This window comes from Pezoporus wallicus, unplaced genomic scaffold, assembly GCF_028554395.1.
Source record: "Pezoporus wallicus isolate ANWC-B61680 ecotype Strahan unplaced genomic scaffold, APGP_CSIRO_Pwel_v1 contig_6274, whole genome shotgun sequence".
NCBI classification, from domain to species: domain Eukaryota; kingdom Metazoa; phylum Chordata; class Aves; order Psittaciformes; family Psittacidae; genus Pezoporus; species Pezoporus wallicus.
The window spans coordinates 1,436,805-1,460,561 of NW_026635738.1; the positions used below are offsets into that span (position 1 = coordinate 1,436,805).

The 23,757-nt window shown below is 51.9% G+C and overlaps 3 protein-coding genes and 1 long non-coding RNA gene across 6 annotated transcripts; 2 read left to right on the plus strand and 2 right to left on the minus strand.

Annotated features, from left to right (window-relative positions):
• Nucleotides 1-24: 24 nt before the first annotated feature.
• Nucleotides 25-553, minus strand: LOC130593109 (uncharacterized). Its single transcript, XR_008970748.1, has 2 exons — nucleotides 518-553; nucleotides 25-195 (listed from the first exon to the last, which is right to left on the minus strand). It is a non-coding gene; the product is annotated as an uncharacterized LOC130593109 (long non-coding RNA).
• Nucleotides 554-4,006: 3,453 nt separating this feature from the next.
• On the minus strand, nucleotides 4,007-5,285 carry FAHD1 (fumarylacetoacetate hydrolase domain containing 1). The gene has a single exon (XM_057398141.1). The coding sequence runs from the start codon at nucleotides 5,048-5,050 to the stop codon at nucleotides 4,379-4,381; it is 672 nt and encodes a 223-aa protein (XP_057254124.1). The 5' UTR covers nucleotides 5,051-5,285; the 3' UTR covers nucleotides 4,007-4,378.
• HAGH (hydroxyacylglutathione hydrolase) lies at nucleotides 5,229-16,602 on the plus strand. Of its 2 annotated transcripts, none has more exons than XM_057398139.1 (9): nucleotides 5,229-5,344; nucleotides 9,320-9,501; nucleotides 9,956-10,020; nucleotides 10,851-10,968; nucleotides 11,992-12,100; nucleotides 13,131-13,234; nucleotides 13,676-13,777; nucleotides 14,208-14,287; nucleotides 14,785-16,602. In XM_057398139.1, the coding sequence occupies exons 2-9, from the start codon at nucleotides 9,397-9,399 to the stop codon at nucleotides 14,882-14,884; spliced, it is 783 nt and encodes a 260-aa protein (XP_057254122.1). In that variant the 5' UTR covers nucleotides 5,229-5,344; nucleotides 9,320-9,396; the 3' UTR covers nucleotides 14,885-16,602. The 2 variants fall into 2 exon arrangements, with proteins under 2 accessions (XP_057254122.1, XP_057254123.1); XM_057398140.1 differs by having other exon boundaries at nucleotides 5,309-5,461.
• Nucleotides 16,603-17,756: 1,154 nt separating this feature from the next.
• HAGHL (hydroxyacylglutathione hydrolase like) lies at nucleotides 17,757-22,670 on the plus strand. 2 transcript variants are annotated; one of them, XM_057398146.1, is made up of 8 exons: nucleotides 17,757-17,901; nucleotides 18,840-18,904; nucleotides 18,996-19,113; nucleotides 19,489-19,597; nucleotides 19,721-19,824; nucleotides 19,975-20,076; nucleotides 20,164-20,243; nucleotides 20,535-22,670. In XM_057398146.1, exons 1-8 carry the CDS (start codon nucleotides 17,797-17,799, stop codon nucleotides 20,698-20,700), a joined length of 849 nt encoding a protein of 282 aa, XP_057254129.1. In that variant the 5' UTR covers nucleotides 17,757-17,796; the 3' UTR covers nucleotides 20,701-22,670. The 2 variants fall into 2 exon arrangements, with proteins under 2 accessions (XP_057254129.1, XP_057254128.1); XM_057398145.1 differs by having other exon boundaries at nucleotides 19,489-19,824.
• Nucleotides 22,671-23,757: the final 1,087 nt, after the last annotated feature.

Sequence of the window (23,757 nt, forward strand, 5' to 3'; positions counted from 1 at the left end):
CACGGAGGAATCATGAAACCGAGCTAAAAAGCAAACATCTTTTTATTGTAGAATGCCCCAAGGAGATGAATTAATTCTGAAGCTCCAATTCTTGATTCACTGTTACAGGTACAGCTTTGATTTTTACACAGCACATGTGAGCTTTAGCTGCTACATCACGGTTTTAATGGGTTTATTTTCATTTTAAGGCAATACCTGGCTCAAAGCAGTACCAGAACACAAGAGCACAGAGTGAGGGCCAGCTCAGCTCCATCCCCAAACCACTGTCCCCATGGACAGTTCCAAGGTACCACTTAATATGTTACTTACTTAATGGGTACTTACTTAATGGGTTTATTTTCATTTTAAGGCAATACCTGCCTCAAAGCAATAGCAGAACATAAGAGCACAGAGTGACGGCCAGCCCGGATGCCTTCCCAGCCCACTGTCCCCATGGACAGTTCCAAGGTACCACTTAATGTGTTACTTACTTAATGGGTACTTACTTACTAGGTTTCTTTTCATTTTAAGGCAATACCTGCCTCAAAGCAGTAGCACAACACAAGAGCACACAGTGACGACCAGCCCAGCTCCCTCCCCAGACCACTGTCCCCATGGAAAGTTCTAAGGTACCACTTAATGTGTAACATACTTAATGGGTACTTACTTAACGGGTTTCTCTTTATTTTAAGGCAATACCTGGCTCAAAGCAGTAGGACAACACAAGAGCACACAGTGACGGCCAGCCCAGATACCTCCCCAGCCCACTGTACCCATGGACAGTTCCAAGGTACCACTTAATGTGTTACTTACTTAATGGGTACATACTTAATGGGTTTCTTTTTATTTTAAGGCAATACCTGCCTCAAAGCAGTACCAGGATGCAAGAGCACACAGTGATGGCCAACCCAGCTCCCTCACCAGACCACTGTTCCCATGGACAGTTCCAAGGTACCACTTAATGTGTTACTTACTTAATGGGTACTTACTTACTAGGTTTATTTTCATTTTAAGGAAATACCTGCCTCAAAGCAGTAGCACAACACAAGAGCACACAGTGATGGCCAGCCCAGCTCCCTCCCCAAACCACTGTCCCCATGGACAGTTCCAAGATACCACTTATAGTGCTACTTACTTAATAAGTACTTACTTAATGGGTTTATTTTCATTTTAAGGCAATACCTGGCTCAAAGCAGTAGCAGAACACAAGAGCACACAGTGACAGCCAGCCCAGCTCCCTCCCCAGACCACTGTTCCCATGGACAGTTCCAAGGAACCACTTAATGTGTACTTACTTAATGGGTTTCCTTTCATTTTCAGGGAATACATGCCTCAAAGCAGTACCAGAATGCAAGAGCACACAGTGATGGCCAGACCAGCTCCCTCCCCAGACCACTGTCCCCATGGACAGTTCCAAGGTACCACTTAATGTGTTACTTACTTAATGGGTTTATTTTTATTTTAAGGCAATACCTGCCTCAAAGCAGTAGCACAACACAAGAGCACACAGTGACGGCCAGCCCAGATACCTCCCCAGCCCACTGTCCCCATGGACAGTTCCAAGGTACCACTTAATGTGTTACTTACTTAATGGGTACTTACTTAATGGGTTTCCTTTCATTTTAAGGCAATACCTGCCTCAAAGCAGTACCAGAATGCAAGAGCACACAGTCATGGCCAGACCAGCTCCCTCCCCAGACCACTGTCTCCATGGACAGTTCCAAGGTACCACTTAATGTGTTACTTACTTCATGGGTACTTACTTAATGGGTTTATTTTCATTTTAAGGCAATACCTGCCTCAAAGCAGTAGCAGAACACAAGAGCACCCAGTGACGGCCAGCCCAGCTCCCTCCCCAGACCACTGTCCCCATGGACAGTTCCAAGGTACCACTTAATGTGTTACTTACTTAATGGGTTTCCTTTCATTTTAAGGCAATACCCGGCTCAAAGCAGTACCAGAATGCAAGAGTACACAGTGATGGCCAGCCCAGCTCCCTCCCCAGACCACTGTCCCCATGGACAGTTCCAAGGTACCACTTAATGTGCTACTTACTTAATGGGTACTTACTTAATGGGCTTCTTTTCATTTTAAGGCAATACCTGCCTCAAAGCAGTAGCACAACACAAGAGCACACAGTGGCAGCCAGACCAGATGCCTTCCCAGCCCACTGTTCCCATGGACAGTTCCAAGGTGCTACTTAATGTGTTACTTACTTAATGGGTACTTACTTATTGGGTTTCTTTTTATTTTAAGGCAATACCTGGCTCAAAGCAGTAGGACAACACAAGAGCACACAGTGATGGCCAGCCCAGATCCCTCCCCAACCCACTGTCCCCATGGAAAGTTCCAAGGTACCACTTAATGTGTTACTTACTTAATGGGTACTTACTTACTAGGTTTCCTTTCATTTTAAGGCAATACCTGCCTCAAAGCAGTAGCAGAACAAGAGCACACAGTGATGGCCAGCCCAGCTCCCTCCCCAGACCACTGTCCCCATGGAAAGTTCCAAGGTACCACTTAATGTGTTACATACTTAATGGGTACTTGCTTATTGGGTTTCTTTTTATTTTAAGGCAATACCTGCCTCAAAGCAGTACCAGAATGCAAGAGCACACAGTGATGGCCAGCCCAGCTCCCTCCCCAGACCACTGTCCCCATGGACAGTTCCAAGGTACCACTTAATGTGTTACTGACTTAATGGGTACTTACTTATTGGGTTTCCTTTCATTTTAAGGCAATACCTGCCTCAAAGCAGAACCAGAATGCAAGAGCACACAGTGATGGCCAGCCCAGCTCCCTCCCCAGACCACTGTCCCCATGGACAGTTCTAAGGTACCACTTAATGTGTTACTTACTTAATGAGTACTTACTTAATGGGTTTATTTTCATTTTAAGGCAATACCTGCCTCAAAGCAGTACCAGCGCACAAGAGCACACAGTGACGGCCAGCCCAGCTCCATCCCCAAACCACTGTTCCAATGGAAAGTTCCAAGGTACCACTTAATGTGCTACTTACTTAATGGGTACTTACTGAATGGATTTCCTTTCATTTTAAGGCAATACCTGCCTCAAAGCAGTACCAGAATGCAAGAGCACACAGTGATGGCCAGACCAGATGCCTTCCCAGCCCACTGTTCCCATGGACAGGTCCAAGGTACCACTTAATGTGTTACTTACTTAATGGGTAGTTACTTAATGGGTTTCTTTTCATTTTAAGGCAATACCTGCCTCAAAGCAGTAGCACAACACAAGAGCACACAGTGACGGCCATCCCGGATACCTCCCCAGACCACTGTCCCCATGGACAGTTCCAAGGTACCACTTATTGAGTTACTTACGTAATGGGTTCTTACTTAATGGGTTTATTTTCATTTTAAGGCAATACCTGGCTCAAAGCAGTAGCACAACACAAGAGCACACAGTGACGGCCAGTCCAGCTCCCTCCGCAACCCTCTGTCCCCATGGACAGTTCCAAGGTACCACTTAGTAACATATTAAGTTGAGTTACTTACTTAATGGGTACATACTTACTAGGTTTATTTTTATTTTAAGGCAATACCTGCCTCAAAGCAGTACCAGAACACAAGAGCACACAGTGACAGCCAGCCCAGATGCCTCCCCAGACCACTGTCCCCATGGACAGTTCCAGGGTACCACTTAATGAGTTACTTGCTTAATGGGTACTTACTTAATGGGTTTCATTTTACGGCAATACTTGGCTCAAAGCAGTAGCAGAACACAAGAGCACACAGTGACGGCCAGACCAGCTCCCTCCCCAGAGCACTGTCCCCATGGACAGTTCCAAGGTACCACTTAATGAGTTACTTTCTTAATGGGTACTTTCTTAATGGGTTTATTTTTATTTTAAGGCAATACCTGGCTCAAAGCAGTAGGTCAACACAAGAGCACACAGTGATGGCCAGTCCAGCTCCTTCCCCAGACCACTGTCCCCATTGCCAGTTCCAAGGTACCACTTAATGTGTTACTTATGTAACAGGTACTTACTTAATGGGTTTCTTTTTATTTTAAGACAATACCTGGCTCAAAGCAGTACCAGCACACAAGAGCACACAGTGGCGGCCAGCCCAGCTCCCTCCCCAGCCCACTGTCTCCATGAACAGTTCCAAGGTACAGTTGACACGTGAACCATGTGCCCCAAGCTGAGTTGGGCTCCATGTGCACAGCCTCAGGTGGGCAAAGCCTCATGGAAATGGGGTTGGTTCAGTCAAATGTCTTTTGATCTCATGGGCTGTGTGTCTTTGACGTGCTATAGTCCGCTAGATGCTTGGCCCATACAGGTGTTTAATGCACAGGACACGTTGTGCACCTCCTCATTAAACAGATGTTCCCGAAAGAGCCTCTTCCTATGCAGATGGGGTCTCAGCCATGCTCCTGGTTAGGACCTGCGTGTCTGCTGTGCCACCTTAAACCGCATGGACAGGACATCTTTTATCCCTGCCTCTATCTCGTCGTTGGCCTGCACAGACCCAACACCTTTGGGAGATCCTGTCAGAATCAAGTCTCCTTCTTCCAGGGTGACTATTTCACTGATGTAGCTGATCAGGTAAGGGATGGAGAAGATCATGGAGGAGGTGTCCCCTTCCTGCCTTAGCTGCCCATTCACCTTGAGCCAGATCTTCAGCTTGTGAGGGTCTAGGATCTTCTCCTTGGGCACAAAGTCGCTCACTGGGCACGATGAACTGAAGCCCTTGGCCAAGGTCCAGGGCAGACCCTTCTTTTTGCACTCCTCCTGCGTGTCCCTGGCTGTCATGTCCAAGCAGAGGGCATAGCCAGCCACGTGTTCCATGGCAGCCTCCTGGGGCACGGCCTGGGCTCTCTTCCCGATCACCACCCCCAGCTCCACTTCATGGTGCAGGTTGCTGCAATAGTACGGCCGCAGGATAGGCGACCCTTCGCGCACATAGGCCGTGGAGGGCTTGAGGAAGAAGAGGGGCTCGCGGGGCAGCGCGCTGCCCATCTCCTTGGCGTGCTCCGCGTAGTTCCGCCCCACACACACGATGTTCCTGCCCCACTCCCAGAATCGAGACAAGGGTTTGGAGGAAGCCATGGCCGCGCCGGCTCCTCTTCGCCCTTGGGCTGTCCTTGCCGGGCCCGGAGCCCCGCTGCCGCCTCCGGCCCGCTCCCTGCCCGCCGCGACCGCCCGGTGCTGCCGCTCGTCCCCCGCCTCCTCACCCGGGTCAGCGAATCGCCCGTGCCGGGCGTGCCGAGCGGCAGCGGGGAGGCAGGAGGACGCCGAGCCGCGCAGCACCGCCCCTGCCGCACGCCGGGCCGGGGCCGTGCCGGGCCGTCCCGGGCGCCGCTGCCCGCCTCCCCGGGGCCGGCCGCGGGGCGGAGAGCAAAGGTAACCGGGGCCGGGGCTGGGCACCGGGCGGGGCGCTTTGCACCATGCTCGTCGGGGGCTGGCAGGGCCTCGGCACCGCCCTAGCCGCCCTGGGAGCTGGGGCCCTGCTCCGAGCCGGTACGTGGGGCGGGCGGCGGTGGTGCTCCCGGTTAGGACCTGTAGGGGCGGGCAGTGGGGCGCGGGGAGCTGTCGCCTTGCAGCGGGGCCGGGGTTGGGCAGTACCGGGGCGGAGGGGCCGTGCGGAGAGCTGGGTGGCTGCCGCCGGACCCGGGTTTGGCAGCGGGTCCCCGCCAAGCTCGGAGATGTGACGGTGGATTTTCTGATCTCGTTTTCCAGCTTAGGGGTGCGCCCAGGCTTTTAAGCTGACTCACAGCCCCAAGTAGGTCAGTTTCTGCTCAGCTGGAGCCGGGCTCTGCGGACGGTTTCTATCGATAACACAGCTGGGAGGCGCCTATGGAGCCTGGGCTGGCAAAGCGCAGGTCTTTGGGATGGGAGGAGGGCTCGGGGATGAGGCTGGTGTTTACAGTGGATTTGATGCGTGGCACATTGCATTGGCAACGTAAACAAAAAAGCAATACCAAACCTGAGCTTTTGCGTTTACGTTTAGGGCCTAAATTCTGCCAATGGCTTTGAATTGGAGTCTGGGCTTTAGCTTCACAGTGCCTCTGGGAAGTCTTGCTATTGTGTTGCTCCGGTTTTGAGATCTGTCTTTCATGACTGAGAATTCATTGGAGTTAACTGCCAGACTTGCAAACCCTGATGCTGTCGTAGGAACAAATGTGTCAAACCCAGTACTAGCTGCTCCCGAGCTCCCCCAGGGTGCCGGGTGGATGCTGCACATCCCATGCAGGCTTTGGTGACAGTGGGTGGCCCTGGCCATGCCGCTGGCAGCATGTGCCAGTCAGGTTGGCAAGTTAAGTGGGAATGGGAGTTGCCTGTGGTTCATGAACCGACTCACTCGGTGGTGTGTGGAGCCACAAAATTGCAGGGTATGTGAAAAATATCTGTGTGTGGAGCATATAAAATGGAATGGAGTGTTTCTTTCTCAGGCAATGCAGGGACATGCACCTGGGTATGTGTGGGCAGTCATTTTTGAGTGACAGCTGTGTCTGAAATAGGATTTTTCCACTCTTTTCTGTAATAAAATGAATAAACCAAAATTCTGTGGAAAAGGGGAAGCATCCCTTTTCTGAGGGAACCTCCCCTTTTCTGAGGGAACCTCCTTTTCTCCACCGTGCTGCTGCCTGCCTGCCTTCAGTCTCCAGCATGCATGCATCTGTGTGATAATATTAACATCTCCCCTCTGCAAACCCTTCCCTCTTGATGACTCGTTGCATGATAGAACTGTCCCAGACAGCCCAGTGTGAGTCAAAGGCTGCTGGTGCTCTGCTCTGCCTGTCTCACTCCGCTTCAGGCATGAAGCTGGGAGGGACATGTTACAAAACCAAGCAAAAATGAAGTCATCAGGTGTTAATTTTAGAGCAGACCTGCACGTAGTGCAGTGATCCATGCGTTACAGAGCGGCTCTGCCCTGGAGCCAGGCTGAGAGAGCTGGGCTGGGTCAGCCTGGACAAGAGAAGGCTCCTGAAGGGGAGACCTTAGAGCAGCTCCAGTGTCTAACGGGGCTACAGGAAACCTGGAGAAGAGCTTTGGACAAGGACAGGTAGGGGCAGGCCAAGGGGAATGGCTTTAACCTGCCAGAGGGGAGACTGAGATGAGCTCTTAGGCAGAAGCTCTTCCCTGTGAGAGTGCTGAGGCGCTGGCACAGGATGCCCAGAGAAGCTGTGGCTGCCCCATCCCTGGCAGTGTTCAAGGGCAGGTTGGACACAGGGGCTTGGAGCAAGCTGCTGTAGTGGAAGGTGTCCCTGCTTGTGGCAGGAGGTTGGAATTGGACGAGCTTTAAGGTCCCTTGCAACACAAACCACAAACCCTTCTATGATCCTATGATACGATCGTAGATGCTGTGTGTTAGTGCTGGGCCAGGGCAGGGGTTTTGTGTCACCTGGGGAGCTTCCTTGAGCAGAATGGTGCTGGAGAACATGTCCCTCTCACGAGCAGCTCAGGCTCTGCTCTGCTCTGCTCACCGAGCCAGCAGGCTGGAAAGGTGCAGATGGGAATTCAGAAGGAGTTTCATACGTTGTGAGTGTTTTCTCATTCCTTTGTCTTAAGTCACATTTTGGAAGACGCTTCTTTTTGCGGTGTTGCTTGTTTGTTTGTTTTGCAAGAATGGTGAATTAAACACGCAAAGAGACTTTGGAATCAGGGCCAAGGTTAGAAATGCTTCTGAGGAAGAAAGTGTTTTAAGTGGGTGAGTAATTCCTTTGACTTGACGTTAAAGTAGTGTTTTGTTCTCTTTTTTTTTTTCCCCTTCCCCCTGTGTTTCCCCTCTAGTTGGTGTCTAGCACACAAACAAACGTGCATTATATACAGCTCTTGTGACTGATGACAGCATCCAAATGTGACTGCCATCCAAACTGCCATCGCATTAGGCAGCAGTGAAAGACAAAATTGATTATTTTTCCCTATCAAGGAATAGTAAGGGTTTTTTTGTTCTTTTTTTTTGAAAGGCCTCTTCTGCTCCAGAAGAACTGTCAGCAGGTAGGGATGCTTTCCTCAGTACTACATTCCTTCACCATCAAGTACCCAGTGCATGCTTACACTGTTGTGCCTTACAGTTCTCCTTGTAGCACTGTGTTTAATTTTACTCCCACCTTCCTTCCACCATAGTCAAGTGGGATGGTGGAGGCAGAAAGGGACAAAGTTCTGGGCAGGGCAGTAGTGCCAGAGGGGCCTTACAGCCTCCCTGGGCTGGGTTTAGAGCTGCGCACCCCGGTCAGAGCTTGGATCTTGGTTTTGCAGCCTGTTGTCACTGTGGGGGTGTGGGGGGGATGTGTCTGTTTTGGCTGTAGGCAGTCTGGGGCCTCTTCTTCCCAGCGCAGGCTCTTATCAAGGCTGGGCAGCACAGATGTAGTTTGGGAGCATGGGGCAGGCTGATTACGAGCGTGGTGACCTCTCTGGCACTGGTTGAGGTGACCAAGCACGGAGAGTTGGAGCCTTGGGGAGAAGAGTCGGTGGTGCAGAATGGAGCAGGGGCTGAGCCAGCCCAGTTCAGAGCAGCACAGTCACACTTAGTGGTGTGTGAGGGCCTTGAGATGTTAAGACAACTGATCTGTGACTTGCAGAGACCGACACCTCTTTCCCTGTGTGTATGTATGGACCAGAGCCCCAGCAGTGGAGGACCTTGTCCTCTTTGTTGCTTCATGGTTTCTTTAAGGCCTATTTGTCTGTGAGTTGAACAGTGGAGCCCAGGTTGCATCTGGAATTAGGTTTGCTGCTTGGATCTGATTAAACATTTAACCAAAAGCAAATAGGGAAGCACTGCTGTTCCATCAAGGTGGCCTGTGAGCAAGAAACCTGCCTGCAGTTCGTGCCTGGTACCTGGCAAGGCAAGAGCCTTGCCTGCCATGTGAGAGACCATCTTCTCTCTATGCATGTGCAGGATGTGATTTTCCCAAGTAACAAGCCAGATATTGCTCTTGTAGCAGTGTGTGCATTCGTGTAGTTCTCCTTTTTTTGTCCTTTGGCTGTAACAAGGCCATCTGTGCTTTTATTTGCAAAGTCACTGTCCTGGGCCGACCTTTGTCCAGCTGCTCCCTCTCCCTTCTGCTTTCCTGCCCCTTGAAACCTTCTCTCTAACTGAGGTGCAGTGCTTTCCCTGCATGAGCACATCTCTGGGAGCAGAGTGTTTCATCCCTCTTTGGTGCAGATGCAGGGCACCAAGGGCCTCTGGTGGAGTGGGGCACAAGATGACACAGCCAGGCACGAAGTCTTTGCCCCATGGTGGCCTCTGAAGCAGGCAGGTTGGGCTGTCCATACCCTTCCTTCTCGGGCTGTGAGGTGGGGACCTGCTGTGCTCTGTCCCACTTGTTCCTCTCACTGGACTAACCTGGGGTTTGACTGTCTTGGGGTCCCCAGGTCCAGCACAGCTGCGAGCTATCTTCTTGCACACAGAGCACGAGCAGAGGAAGTCAAAGACCATCACACAAGCCAACATGAAGGTGGAATTGCTCCCAGCCCTTACAGACAACTACATGTACCTCCTCATCGATGAGGAAACGAAGGAGGCTGCAATAGTGGATCCTGTGCAGCCCCAGAAGGTAATGCTGTCTGCTGCTCTTGTGAGCAGGGTGCTCACTGCAGCAAGTCTGGGACATCCTTCCAGGTTGCCACATCCATGACGGAATTAGTCATATGCTGACTCAGGCTTGGGGCAAAGGCAGGAAATACTGGCCATGCACAGGTACAACACAGCTTCACAGGCATCTTCTTCTGGGCTCAGACAGCTTGTCCCTGAATTCAGGGGTTATTGACCTGATTTTGGTTTTTGCCCTCAGTTTCATGTAGTGCAGGAAAGAGGAAATGTTACTGAGGGCTTAGTCATGACTGTCTGGATCAGAGACCTTTTGTCCTGATCTGTAATTACAACTTGGAGAGTTGCTGGGGCTCTTGCAAACCTTGGAGCAGTTGTGTTCAGATTACACCAGGCACCAGTTATGCTGTCAAGTCATTTCACATGAGTTGTAATGCTCTTGCTCTGCCCTGTGCCTGCAGGTTTTGGATGCTGTCAAAAAGCATGGGGTGAAGCTGACAACTGTCCTGACCACCCATCACCACTGGTAACTATCGGCTGTAGTGGGATCCCTCTTCCCTCTGTATAAACACAGGCAGTCAAGAATTGTTGCTTTTCTGGATCAGATTGGTCTCTAAGCAGGAGCTTAGGTGTGAGTGGAAAGATTGGAGCGGGGAAGCATTCCCTTGGGTTTGCTATCAACCAAATAGATTGTCTAGATGCAAGCTCTGTGTGCCAGTGCCTTTGAATTTTAAGATGCTGACTTCTTTCAGGTGAAATAGCTGTGTGTGAAGAGAGCTGTGGCGTGCACCTTGCTCACACTGAGGTGCTAGGGCATGCCTGTAAGGCGTGCTACTCAGTCAGCACTGGTGGGAGGATTACCTGCGTTGCAGATTAACTCTGCCAGGGATGTAAAGGTGAATGTTTTGCTTCAGCAGTTCTGCAGTGCTGACCCTGAGCAACCTCTCCCATGGGTCATAGTGGAGCCACCTCTGTGGCTGGATAGCCAGCCCTGATCTGGCAGGATCAGCACTGTGAGCACATGCTGAGCTGTTGTGCCTGCTCCATGGTGTCTTGTGGAACACTGAGTTACACGTATTCCACTTATCCCAGTCTTAGTTACTAGAGAGTTGACTGTAAGCCCCTAAGGCTGGTGTTTTCCACCTAGGTATGAACTTGTGGGGGTTGTTTCACTGCCCTGATTACTGGAGAAATTGTCCCCACTCGTGTTGATGTGACGTATTCCTTGATATGAGAACAATGTTAGATACTGGGAGAATAGTAGATTAGAGATGATCACCTGGAGGTTACCATTGCAATATGAGTTATGATAAATTTGTCTTCATCCCGCCCAAATCCATTGTTCTGCTCTTCCAGGGACCATGCTGGAGGAAACGAGAAGCTGGTGAAGATGGAGACGGGGTTGCGTGTCTATGGGGGAGACAGCAGAGTCGGAGCCCTGACCCAGAAAGTGTCTCACCTTACATCCCTTAAGGTAAAGGGAGTGAGCTGCAGGACTTGGCTAGAGGCATCTCCTCTGTGTGTCACAGCTTTAGAGCTGGACCTCTGGAGTGGTCCAACTTCAGCTAATATTGTGGTCACAGCTCTTTTACCTTTTAATATCTCTTGGATGTAGCTGATAGTTTAAGTCTTGTTTTGGTGGGTGATACATCACTGATGAGGACATTGGCATGGCCTGGAAACCTCATTGCCTGGAGCATGTTGGATGTCCCTGAGCTCCTTGACAGCTACCTTAACTGGGGTGCTCGGAACAGATGTGTGACAGGACAGGGCTTGCACTCTGCTTGAAGTGTAGGTGGCACTAGAAAAACATAAGTGGTCCTCTCTGAAGGAAGGCTGGAATACAGGGGGAAGAGAAAGTGGGCCAGCAGTGCTAGCAGCCTGCACTGCTTTCCAGAGCTAGAGCAGCAGACCTTGTTGGAACCTCGCTGATCTGCTTACAGGCAGATGACATAAACTGCTGTGAAATGTGCAGGCTGGCATGAATGGCACTGCTAGTCCTGGCATGCACCTTTGGGGAGCGAGGATGAGCAAAAAAGGGAGCACAGAAGTACATGGGAAGGTGTGCAAATCAGGGCTGTGGGGGAAACATCCCCCTAGCCTCATGAATGTGTTTAATCCTTCCCTTTCTGTGAGCGTTATCCACTTCTTCCTTTCAGCTTCATTTTTGTTTGGAGCTTTTTACACTTGATTAACTTTGTTTAGGATTGTGTATTGCTCAGGCTCTGTTTGCTCTTGCTTGCCAACCAGAGGCTGGGTCACTCTGCATGTAAATAAAAGACTCTGGCAGTTCCCTTTGTCACAACACCTGCTAGGAGGAGACAGCTCCCTTCCAAGCCCCTGCCATAAACCTCTCTTGCTGGTCTCTCCCAGGAGCAGAGCTGTATGAGAATTTGCCTGTAGGACCACTGGACCACTGTAATAGTTGCAGTTCTTTGCTAACCATACAAATGCTAGCCAACAGTAGCTTAAGCTCTAGTTTCTGCCTTCTTCTCAGGTGGGATCTCTTAATGTGAAATGCCTCTGTACGCCGTGTCACACTTCTGGACACATCTGTTATTATGTGACTAAGCCAAATAGCTCCGAGCCACCTGCAGTTTTTACAGGTGAGGAGTTGGGAGGTTGCATTGCCACAGTCTATGTTGCAAAGGATGAGCTACCCCTCTGCCTGTGTGCTTCTGACTCTGGACGTGCAGTCATCCCTTCCTGCCAGTGCAGTTGGTTAACATCGACATCTTAGAATCACAGAATGGTTCAGGTTGGAAGGGACCTTAAAGCTCATCCAGTTCCAACCCCCTACCTTGGGCAGGGACACCTTCCATTAGAGCAGGTTGCTCCAAGCCCCATCCAGCCTGGCCTTTAACACTGCCACGGCTTGCCCCCTTATCAAGTGCTACTAAGTGGTAGTTGTAGCTGAAACTGATGAAACCCCCCTGGGTTTGTAAACCACTGCTGGACACCCTGCAAGCAACATCAAGAGTGAGCCCTGGATGAGTCCTACATCAGTATTCTCTTCTTTGGAACAAAGAGCTGTTGGTTTATGGTCTCAGACCAAACTGTGGCTGATTCCAAAACCTGTTAGTTTTTCATGTATCTGTACTCATATCTGTAACAAAACTGAAAGAAGATAGGGGAGTAAGAGAGGGCTGGTGCTTCACCTCCTGTAGCTGGTTCTGCATCCTGTTTTAGAGAGTAGGATCCCCCCCTTCCCTGCGACTGTGCCCTGTCATGTCATTCCTCTCCTGAGGGGCGTTCTCCAGAGCTTGCACCAACTGCTGCATAGAAGAAGGAATGGCTTAAGCAAGATTTTAGGGGTCATTGAGGAGAAAATGCAGAAGCAACCCACTTTTGTTCAGCTTCTTAGCAAAGACCACTGTTATTCCTTGTCTGCTCTAGAAGGGACAGGAAGGGATGGCAGACTGCCCACAGGTTTGCGTGGTGAGGTTGTAGGGTTTCCCACAAGTTGTGTTTGCCACGTGGGTTCATGTAGCACATGAACAGCCTGACTGTCCCCAGGCCTTCTACTGAGCTGCAGCGAGAACAGCAGTGGCAGGACTGAGCCCTCTGGTCCATGTGCTCACACTTTGGTGTGTGGAGCTGTGTCTGGTCCTGACACAATGTCACCCTCCCTTGCAGGTGACACGCTGTTTGTGGCTGGATGTGGGAAATTCTTCGAGGGAACCCCAGAGGAGATGTACAGAGCTCTGATTGAGATCTTGGGCACCTTGGACCCCAAAACGGTACGAATCCTCCTTTTGTGCTAGTAAATTAAACCAGCCACAAATTACTCCAGACATCAGAGAAACTGTCTTCCTAATAACAGTGTTCAAAGAGAGAGTTGAAGGAATGAATGCTTACATAGGGAACTGTCTTTGATGCTGAATAGCTGGAGTGCTTGGGGAAGGAAATACCTATCCCATATGTTTGTGCTTTGTGGGGACAGAGTAGGGGCTACTTATTAAAACAAGGCTGATGAGCTGGGACGCTTAGGCTCTTTCATCAGGCTTGCTGTGGAATTGGCAGATAGTACTGGCTGATAATTCCTGGCACTTCTCCTGTGTGGGTCTCCAGTGGAGGGTGGGGTGTGTCCTTGAGGGTTGGCCACATTGATGGTGGTACTTGGTGGCTCCAGCTTTGCGCCTTCAGAGGTACCCAGTCTCACTCTTCCCTTCTTGTCCTAGAGAGTTTACTGCGGTCACGAATACACAATCAACAACCTCAAGTTTGCTCGACACGTTGAACCCAATAATGCTGCCATCCAGGAAAAGCTTGCTTGGGCCAAGGTAAGCTCATTCATCCTTTCCCTAGGCTTGTTGCCTTCATGGAGACAAAGCTTTTCTGAGGAGGTGGAGGAGAGAAGACAACGTTGGGGAGAAAGACTGAGGAAAGGGAGGCCAGGGGAGCGACGTGTGGGGGAACAGGGTTTGTTTGTGGCCCAGAGAAGACAGTTTGCTCCTGGTGGAGATGTGACCCTCCCTGGAAGCTTCTTGGTATAATTACATGCTGATGCCCGTGTCTGTCTGCAAGGGTGTGTGTCCCCAGTGTCTCTGTGCACCTCAGTGCTTGCTGGCTGTGTGTTGCCCTGGGAAGGGCCTGGCCTGAGGAGCGGCTCAGGCAGTTCAGTGCAGCACTAACCCTGCATGGTCCATACACAGGACATTTCTTGTTCACTAAAACCTTCCTCATGAAGCAGAAATCTCTCCCTTGTTACAGGCAAAGTACGACAGTGGTGAGCCAACCATACCCTCCACCATTGCAGAAGAGTTTACGTACAACCCCTTCATGCGAGTGAGGTACAGGGGAAGTGTGGGGATGCTCCCTGTGTTTGGAGGGGGATGCGGGAAGGGAAGGTGTCCAAAGAAAGAGCTGTAACTGGGAATTGCTCTTCTGCTTTACATATTCCTGCTGATGCCCTCAGGATGCTCCTTCAGATACACTCGCTGTCCTGGCAAAAGCTTGCTGCAGTGCAGCATGAAGGGTTGTGGTGAGCATCTCTGCCGGTGCTGAAGTCCCTGACTCAGGAGACAGAACAAGTTTCATTGTGTAATTCCATTCCCTCATAAACCAGAGTTTGGCAGCAGCAGATGCTGTCCAAGGCACAAAAGCATTTCCAATTTCCTCTTGCCATTGAGCATTTAAACCAAGGGAGCCGATAAGCCTGTGCCAGAGCCCCGAGTCTTTCATCTTTAAGTGCAACATTTCCCCTTGATGCAGGCAAAACGTGATAGTAGTGACTTCATCGCTGAGATTTTATCTTGCAGTTCTTGCATGTGGTGTTTTCCTCTGGCAGGGAGAAGACAGTTCAGGAGCATGCTGGGGAGACCGACCCCATCCGAACAATGGGGGCCATCAGGAAAGAGAAGGATAATTTCCGAGTCCCGAAGGACTGAGCACTGCCTGGATCACTTTAATGTCAGTTCAAGTGTAATTTAGACTGTTCAGATGTCTTAGGAGTTGAACCTTTTGTTGTGGTTGAGTCATATTTAGGCTTTTATTTTGTTTTAATTAAGGTAAAAAGAAGCACTTTGCCCTTGTTGAGATGTTCTACAGCATATTTATATTATGATGAAGAATATTTATCCTTCTATTTCTGGCTCTCAAACTGTCACACATGTCACATGCACATCATTTTCCAAGTGTTGATACGTGGCTCAGAGCCTGGGGTGGGGAAGGGTCGAACCCTGAGGTCTAGGAAGAAGCTCTTGTTCTGTCTGTAGGAGCCTGCTGCAAACAACAGTGGGACTGTGCCCTGAGATACCTTCATCTAAACCAGACAAACTGCAGTAACTGCATTGCCAGCTGAGGAGCTGAACCTGCCTGCCATGCTGCTACTTAAATGCCTCCAAGCCTGGCACCTCTGGCTCCACTAAAACCAGTTCTTGGTGACAGACCCACTCTGCTGGTGTGGGGCTCAGGTGGTGACATCGTCTTGCTCTGACCCTGCCCCCTGGGGGCTGCCCAGCTCTTTTGTCTCTGACATTCCCTCCCCTGGGCTGCAGTAAATACCAGGCAGCTGCTTAGAGGTTGCACTGTTGCTTAAACCTTCCACTCTTACGCCTGTCCGCATGTACCTGCTTACTGCTTTCAAGCGTGATCTGTATGTTACTTGTATTAGTACCACACAAATGAAGAAGGGATTTGTCTGCTGGCCTAAATCCTGAGAAGAAACCACTTACCTAGTGACTGTGTGCTGATGGGACTCCTCTACTGATGCCTTGCTGCTGAGAGCCAGGGCAGCTGCTTTGTGCCTTGCTGTGAGTAACAGGACAAATGAGTATTTTACTACCTGTTTGCTGTTCCCCAGCGGGAGAGCAACTGTTATGGTGAGACTCTGGCTTTGGGGCTGTGTGTGCTGGGGAGTTTTATCACCAAAAGGGTGCTCAGGCATTGGAACAGGCAGTGGTGGAGTCACCATCCCTGCAAGTGTTCACACACCATGTAGACAAGGCCCTCAGTGCCATGGGTTAGTGGTGGCCTTGGCAATGCTGGGCAATGGTTGGACTTGATGAGCTTAAAGGGCTTTTCCAAGTGTGTGTCAGAGTGGGTGAATGGGGTAAATTTTGGGGGAAAACTAATCCAAGTTTGCAGTGAGGGGGTCCTGCACTTCCCATCCTCCAGCTTGATGTCTTCACACGCAAGAGATGTGAGTAAAGGGTGAGGAGCATCCTTGTGGGCTTGGCATCTGTGTCTGTAATGCATCTTCCTCCTAATGGTATCTCCTTCCTTATCATGCTCTCTGCTTGCTGCAGATCTGCTCAAGTACAAGAGGTTTTCAAACAAATCTTTTGCAGCTAAAACTAACAGAAGTGTCAAAACGATTTTGGTTCTGTTTTCTCCCCCTCTCCCCAGTGCATGTTGGTAAGTAACCCCACGATGGATTGTCACCTGGGGTCCCCGGTGTGACCACAAGCTGCTGTTCCTCAGTGTCTGAGCTGGGTTTGGGGTAGCACCGTTTCTTTATTTGCTTTAAAAAGGTGAATTTGATGTAGTTCAGACAGAAAAGTGGTACCTGAATCTTCACTACTTTGAATGCTGTGCTGCTACAACGGAGCGTGATTGTACCGGTGGCTGTTTGATGGAGAGCAAATAAATGACAACTGTAAAGCCAGCGTTGGTGAGGTGGGCTGCAGGAGGGGAGGCTTTTATCATGCAGTTTCATTGATTTAATTCTTCAGTACTAGTGGTTGAATCAACCAACTGGAGGCATCCTTTGACCTAATCCTCATACTCCAATACTGTATGAGGTTGTTCCAGCTGCAGATCCCCTCTTCCTATCCCCATACTTGTATAGTACAGAAGGGTCACAAGGAGGCTCAGGGTGTGCAATGGAGCCTGAATTGATTGGGATTTAAAATTCCAGTTACTGTGTAAGTCCAGAGGTGTGGAGTATGTGCATTGTGGAAAGCCCTTGGTTGGACTAGACCACCTTTACAGGCCCCTTCCAACCCAAACCGTACTACGATTCTGTAATCCAAGGGGGGTATTTTGGGATACTCTGGGGCTTGATCCAAGGTCTTGTTACAACTTGGAGCCATGGTCAGTGCTTGTTTCCTGCTTGCAGGGGCTGTTCCCTCCTTCACCCATGGCATTTACAGGACCACATCAACCCCAAATCAGAGCTTGTGCCTGGCTGAGAATGAAGCTGAAGCTCTGTGTATGTCTACCCCATGCCTTTGGTGCTGTTTGGGCTCTATAGGTGATAGCCCCATGTCTCCTGAAGCTCTGCTCCTACTGCAGTGTTCAGATGTGTCCCTACCCTTGTGTGCCGGTGCCACTTCCCATTCCTGGTGGGAGCTGACACCCGCAGACCTGCTGCAGCCCCTCATCCTTCTCCCTGGAGCACGCTGATGGTGGCTGCTTCTGCCTGTGGGGCTGTGACTTTGTCAAGCCCGTTTCGGGATATTGGGGGACCGCATGTCCGGATTCCCCCTGGTGGTACCCGGTTGCGGGTTAACCCCGCAGCGGGTGCGTGATGCGGGTCTCGGTGCGGTGCTGGGCGGTGGTTCCTGGGAGGCCCCGTGCCCCGCTCGGTGTCACCGCCCCACGCAGCCGGACCCGCCCCGCACCGGGGGGGTTGGGGGGCGGGACGCGCCCGAGCTCTGCGGGAGGGGCCGCAACGGGGCCTCCCGCAGGTACCGGCTGCGTCACGCGTGGGGCGGCCTGCGGGGGCGGACACGGGTACAGCGACCACCCCCTGTGCCCGCACCCGCGGCTGCACGGGGCTGGGACCCCCCCACCCCCTTAGTGCTGCTTCGTGGGGCCGCCCCCCCCCGCGTCCTGCGGGCGGTGCTGGTGCGGGAGCATGAAGGTGAAGGTGATTTCCGTCCTGGAGGACAACTACATGTACCTGGTCATCGAGGAGAGCACCCGCGATGCCATCGCCGTGGATGCTGCTGTGCCCAAAAGGGTGAGTTGCAGCCCCGCTGTGCCCCGGGTGGGTTGTGGGGTCCCATGCGGGGACGCGTCCATGGTGGCGGTGGGCATGTGTGGGGTTCACATGTGGGGGCTTCAGATGGGGCATCCTAGCAGCATCGCTGACCCCTGCTCAGCCCCATGGTTTGGGGTACCTGTTCCAGACCTCCCTCCATGGCAGAGGCATTTCCCTCTGGGCTGGAGCCTGCCAGACCCCACAGCAAAGGAGAATAACCCTGAACAGAGCTTTGGAGCACAGCTGCCATGTGAAATCCCCATTCTCGGGAGAAATCACTCCTTGTTGCTGGCTCCTCGGGCTGGTGACAGACCCGCTTGTGTCCCCCGCAGCCGCAGCGCATCCTGCCAGCGCTGTCGCGGGTTTTAAGCGTTTGTTGCTGACTCGGACGTTTCCTTCCTCTCCGAGGAGCGGAACCGGGAGCCGCCGCAGGGGTGTTCCAGGCGGTGCACGTGAAGTTGGTGTTAGAACCGTCCTGGCAGCCCTGCACGGCTCCTCGCTGTGGCCAGCACGGGTGGCGTGGACACCGTCTCCCTGCTGTGGTGAGAACGCCATGGTCCGTGCTGGGCTGGGAAAGCACCGGGCATAAAGTGCCACTGTCCCATGGGAACAGGGTGTTCCTGTCTGCCTGCTCTGCTCTGTGCTGGGAGAGCTGGGACGTCATGCTAACCACAGCCCAGGGCTGCTCGGGAGGTGGTTTTGGGTGCTCTGCCTCTCGCTGGGGCAGATCCTGCGCCGGGATAGGCATGGTGGCCATAGGAGCCATGGTGCTCTTCCTTCTGCTGACTGCTGTGGTTCTGGGCAACCTGATCCAGATGAAGATGCCCTGTTCATTGTAAGAGGTTGGACTAGATGAGCTTTGAAGGTCCCTTCCAACCCAAACCATTCCATGATTCCATACTCTGGGTCTGTTTCAGTTGCTGGAAATCATCAGGAAGGAGGACGTGGTGCTCAGAGCCATCCTCACCACCCATCACCACTGGTAAGTGCTGCCAGTGTGAGCTGGGGACTGGGGTGGCTGTGATCCAAGTGGAACCAGGACTGGGTGCCCATTCCCTCCTCTCCTGGTGCAGGGACCATGCGAGAGGCAACGAGGAGCTAGCGAGGCTCTGCCCTGGCCTGCACGTGTACGGTGCCGATGAGCGGATCGGGGCCCTGACGCACAAGGTGACCCACGAGCAGGAGCTGATGGTGCGTGCCCATAGGACCCTGCACGAATCCTGCTCCATGGTGTGGCTGTAGTGCTGGGTTGATGGGGAGCAGGGCTGAGACATGGCGCTGGGGTGGTTGCAGGTGTGGCACCACAGGTTGGGGTTGGGATGGAGCATTGGGCTGGAGGAGAAGCCTCATCCCATTCCCAACCCCTTTGGGACTGCACTGGGGGATGCAGCCCTTTCCTGGGACACCATCAGAGCAGACTCATGCAACATGGGTCTCACCCAAAACCAGCATCCCTAGCACGTGTGTGACCTGCTGAGCCCCTGGTGGGTGACACTGTGGGGCCTGGGGGGGTCTGACTGCACATCAGGGTGACACCAGCTTGGTCCTGACCCTCTCCCCCCACAGTTTGGGGCCATCCGGGTGAGGTGCCTCTTCACCCCCTGCCACACCTCGGGCCACGTGTGCTACTTCATGTGGGAGGATGGCTCTCCTGATGCTCCGGCACTATTCTCAGGTATGACACCCTGCAACCTGCACCCCATGGGGACACAGGACATGCTGTGTGCCTGCTGCCTGTCCCCCCATCCCTGGGAGCGGGACCAGGGTCCCCTCCATATCCGTACCCCATTCCCTGCAGGTGACACTCTGTTCGTGGGAGGCTGCGGGAAGTTCTTTGAGGGCACAGCAGAGCAGATGTACACCAACCTCACCCAAATCCTGGGGGCTCTGCCAGAGGAGACGGTGAGTGCCCCACACCTCACCTACAGCCTAGGAAAGGAACCCCAAAACGAGGAGGGGGCTTGAGGGTAGCATTGCCCATCCCTGGGGCTGCAGTGGGACCTGGGTGTGTGTCAGATCCAGCACCAGGAGTATGTTTGATGCTGGTTGCAGAAGGTGTTCTGTGGCCATGAATACACCGTCCGGAACCTCAAGTTCGCCTTGAAAGTGGAACCAGAGAATGAAATAGTGAAGAAGAAGCTCGCATGGGCCAAAGTAAGTGGCTGTGTCCCTGCTGGGGTGGGGTGTAAAGGGGGTTGCTGGCTGATGTTGGGCTTTCGGATGTCTCTGGTTCCTCCGCAGCAGCGGGATGACGAGGACTTGCCCACAGTGCCCTCCACGCTGCAGGAGGAGTTCCTCTACAACCCCTTCCTGCGGGTCACGTAAGCAGTGATGGGCCCCACTGCAGGGACACTCCAGACTGGTCCTGCCCCATGCTCTGCTCCCCTTTTCCTTCCAGCATCATCCCTTCTCCCAACAGCTTCGCTGGCCGGTGGCAACTCCAAGCCCTGAGGGAGGAGACACAGGGTCCTGCACCACACACACTGTGGGTGCCACAGATGGGCCCTGTGTCCCCCAGCACCCCCAGCACAGGGAGATGGTCCCATTGTCCATCAGGGAGGAGGGTTGCCATCCCACCCGCCCCACTCCCAGCAGAGCTGGTCTCCTTGCAGGGAAGAGGCTGTGCAGAAGTTCACAGGCAAGACGGACCCAGTGGAGGTGCTGAGGACCCTCCGCACTGAGAAGGACAACTTCAAGAAGCCCAAGGAGAGGCCCAACCCTCAGGCCATGCTGGCATTTGACTGGGGACTCTTCAGCGCCTTCCTGGAGAAGAAGTGAGCAGCCATGGCACTGCTGTCCCCATCCTGGTGGGAGCTTCTCCTGGACTGTGTCCATCTGGCTCTCGCTCCCATCAGATTCAGCACTTGCGAAGTGGATTCTGTCTTTTACCTGCTTGTTGTGAGGCTGCTGTGCTGTGCTCCCTCCAGCGCCATGCCTGGTTACCCTGGTCCCTGTGGGTGCCTTCAGCCAGGCTGTGGCTGCGGCTGCTGGTGGTGGAGGGTCAGGGGATGCTTTGGAGGAGGATACCCACACTGGTGACAGTGCAGGAGCTCAGAGCTCCACACCAGTCACCCCATTCCCTGCTCAGGACAAGGGCAGGCAGGGAGCTGCTGGCTCCATGGGCAGGGATGAGGTGACACCGAGCCTTGGATACACAAGAGGAAGCCGGGAAGAGGCTGGAGTTTTTCCTCGTGTCCAGCAGTACCTTGACTCCGGAAGCCCTCATTGCAGTGAGGTTTGGGTATTTTTCCCCCTTTTATTCCCTATTTTTATGGAAGGCCAACATAGGAATGTGGCATAGGGATGTGTAACACAACCACTGCCTTATGGGAGCCATCCAAACCACTGACCCCATGCAAAGCAGCACCAGGTGGCGATGAGGCCCGGAGGGATACATGCTCCAATGCACTGGCTTCAGAAAACACTTCTCAAGGCAGGACAGAGTTCAGGCAGCAAACACCAAGGTGCTGCTCCCCATCCATTGATGCTTCCCTCTCCAGGATGCCTGGGAAGCTCTTGGCTGAAAGCTGCATTTATGTGGCCTTCTATTCACAACAAGAGCTGAGGAGCAGCGGGTTCCCTTGAGCCTCATCACTTTGCAGCCTCTTCCTTCAGGTTGTGCAGAACCTACTGTGTTTTGGGTTTTTAAGTGTGAGTGATGTGCAGAGCTTGGTTTTATGCAGGTGGTGGGAGGTGCATTATAAAGTAGTTTTATTTTTGGGGTGGAAATAGAAGGGCTTGATGGCAGCTCTGTAAATAGCTGTGAAATTCCCCCTGAAGGGCCTGGGATGCTGCAGGTTCTTCTCTACCTCCACGTGCAGCATGTGACTGTCTTGGTGCTGCTGTACCTACCCTTGTTGTGCACAGCTCCAGAGAACATAGAGGAGCTGCTCCCATCATCCTCTCCCCCATGTTGTTGCTTTAAACAGTGCCAATTATAAACTATATTGCTTCTAACACTGGAATAGAGTTGACTTCAGGATCTTTCACGTGTGGATTGCATCACTTCCCACTGCTGCCAGGTTTGTGGACATTTCTTCCCTTGCTACAAGCTAAGCTAAAGGGTTTGGTTGCCTTTTATTAAGTTATAGTGTTAGAATTCATTCTGCTGCACAAGCTGCCTCAGCTACCCTGTTTAAATGTAACTGGACAGTTTGCAGATGTTACCTGTGTGTTCCTTAGGAGATTTATGTACAGTAGGAGCAGGATGAACCCCATGCACTCAGGGAGGGCTCTTGGACCAGCACCAGCTCTGTTCATTTTGGCAGCAGCAGCTCAAGCACAAGCTCTAAGTTCTTTAGAGCTTGGAGTGTCTGTAGAGCTGACTTGGCTTGTTTCAAGTGGAGAACCTGATGGCTTTAGCAATGTGCAGGTAACTGGAAAAGAGACTCATGGAGAGCCCCAGTTGTTTCATCTCCAGCTATTTTAGCTTTATTTGTGCACTTCCAGCCTGATGTGCATGTTCTCAACAGCAACAGCATGTGTCTCCCTTGCACTAAGGTACAGGGTTGATGGTCTCAGCACTTTTGGACTGACCCTGTGTCAGCAGTGGTCCCTCCTGTGGATGAACTGCCTGCTTTAGTGTAACACTGTGTTATAAAGCTATGCATGGGAAAGGGTGCACTGAAAGCATTGAAATGAGGGCGGGCAGGGGGAGGTTCTCGCCTTAGGAACACTGTGAATTCACTCATTGATCAGCAGCACCTGAAAAATGTACAGCTTTAATTAAAAACCAGTATCAAAAATGACTTTTACACTCTTGGCTTTACTTGGAACAGAGAGGAGGAGCTTGGAGGAGGACACAGACTGTGCTGCAGTGAGACGCAGGTCAATCAAGGGCTGGCAGCTTTGCTCTGACAGCCTGAGCTCAAGGTCTGCTGTAATGGTGGGAGGATCCTTGCCCAGGGTTCAGCCTGAGCTAGATCCAGGCACCAGCTCCCTCTGGTTGCATTTACTCTGAAGGAACAAAGCAATGGGGCAGCTTTTGCCCACTTTACTCCCTGCAGAGTCCTTCCTCACAGAGCAGGAACTGGAAATACTGAAGTGATTCAGCAATGTGGTTCTTCAGTTCATGGTCTCTTGCAGCTACAGCAGTCATCAGGAGAGATCCCACATCTACCAGCATCCCCTTGAGTTCAGGTACAGTTGTGAATCCTCCTGCACATCCTTCCCCTCCACACACACACTGGAGCTCCAGTAGACATTCACATTAAATAGACCAAAACCAGTTCATAATTCAGTTGTTTTTCTGTGCACAGCTCTGAAAACACCCCCACATATAAATACATTGAGACAGGCACACGTCACCTCTAGCAACAACAGCCCAAAGCTGCTTCACATCCGTCTTCTGGCAAAGCATCGTAACACGCTGCATTAAACCAGATGTGCTTTACTAACCTCTTGGATTGCTCTGGTAAACTACTTGTAGAGATTACTCCTCACAGGCACCTTCTAGTAACTTTAGTGCAGTAACACCTTTCAGAGACACCAAGGGCTTTGTCCTTCCTTGGCAAGCAAGCTGGCAATTCCTGAAACACTCAAAATACTGTTTTCTCTGACTTTAATCACATTACCCATCAGTAACTGCTGTCAAGGATGGGGTAGATGTGCCAGTCCTGTGACTCCCTCCACTGTGTATTTAGGGAGAGAAAGAGAGATGTAATTACCCACAGCTAGAGACAACTGTTATAATTAGAGGGAATAAAGTCACTATTAGCTTTCTCTTCAACATTCAATTCACATTTCAGCAGGCAAAAAGCAGCCCCAGAGATGATGCTGCTCACGGGATGCTGATACCACCCCTTGTGACAGGGCAAAGAAACCACACTCCCTCAG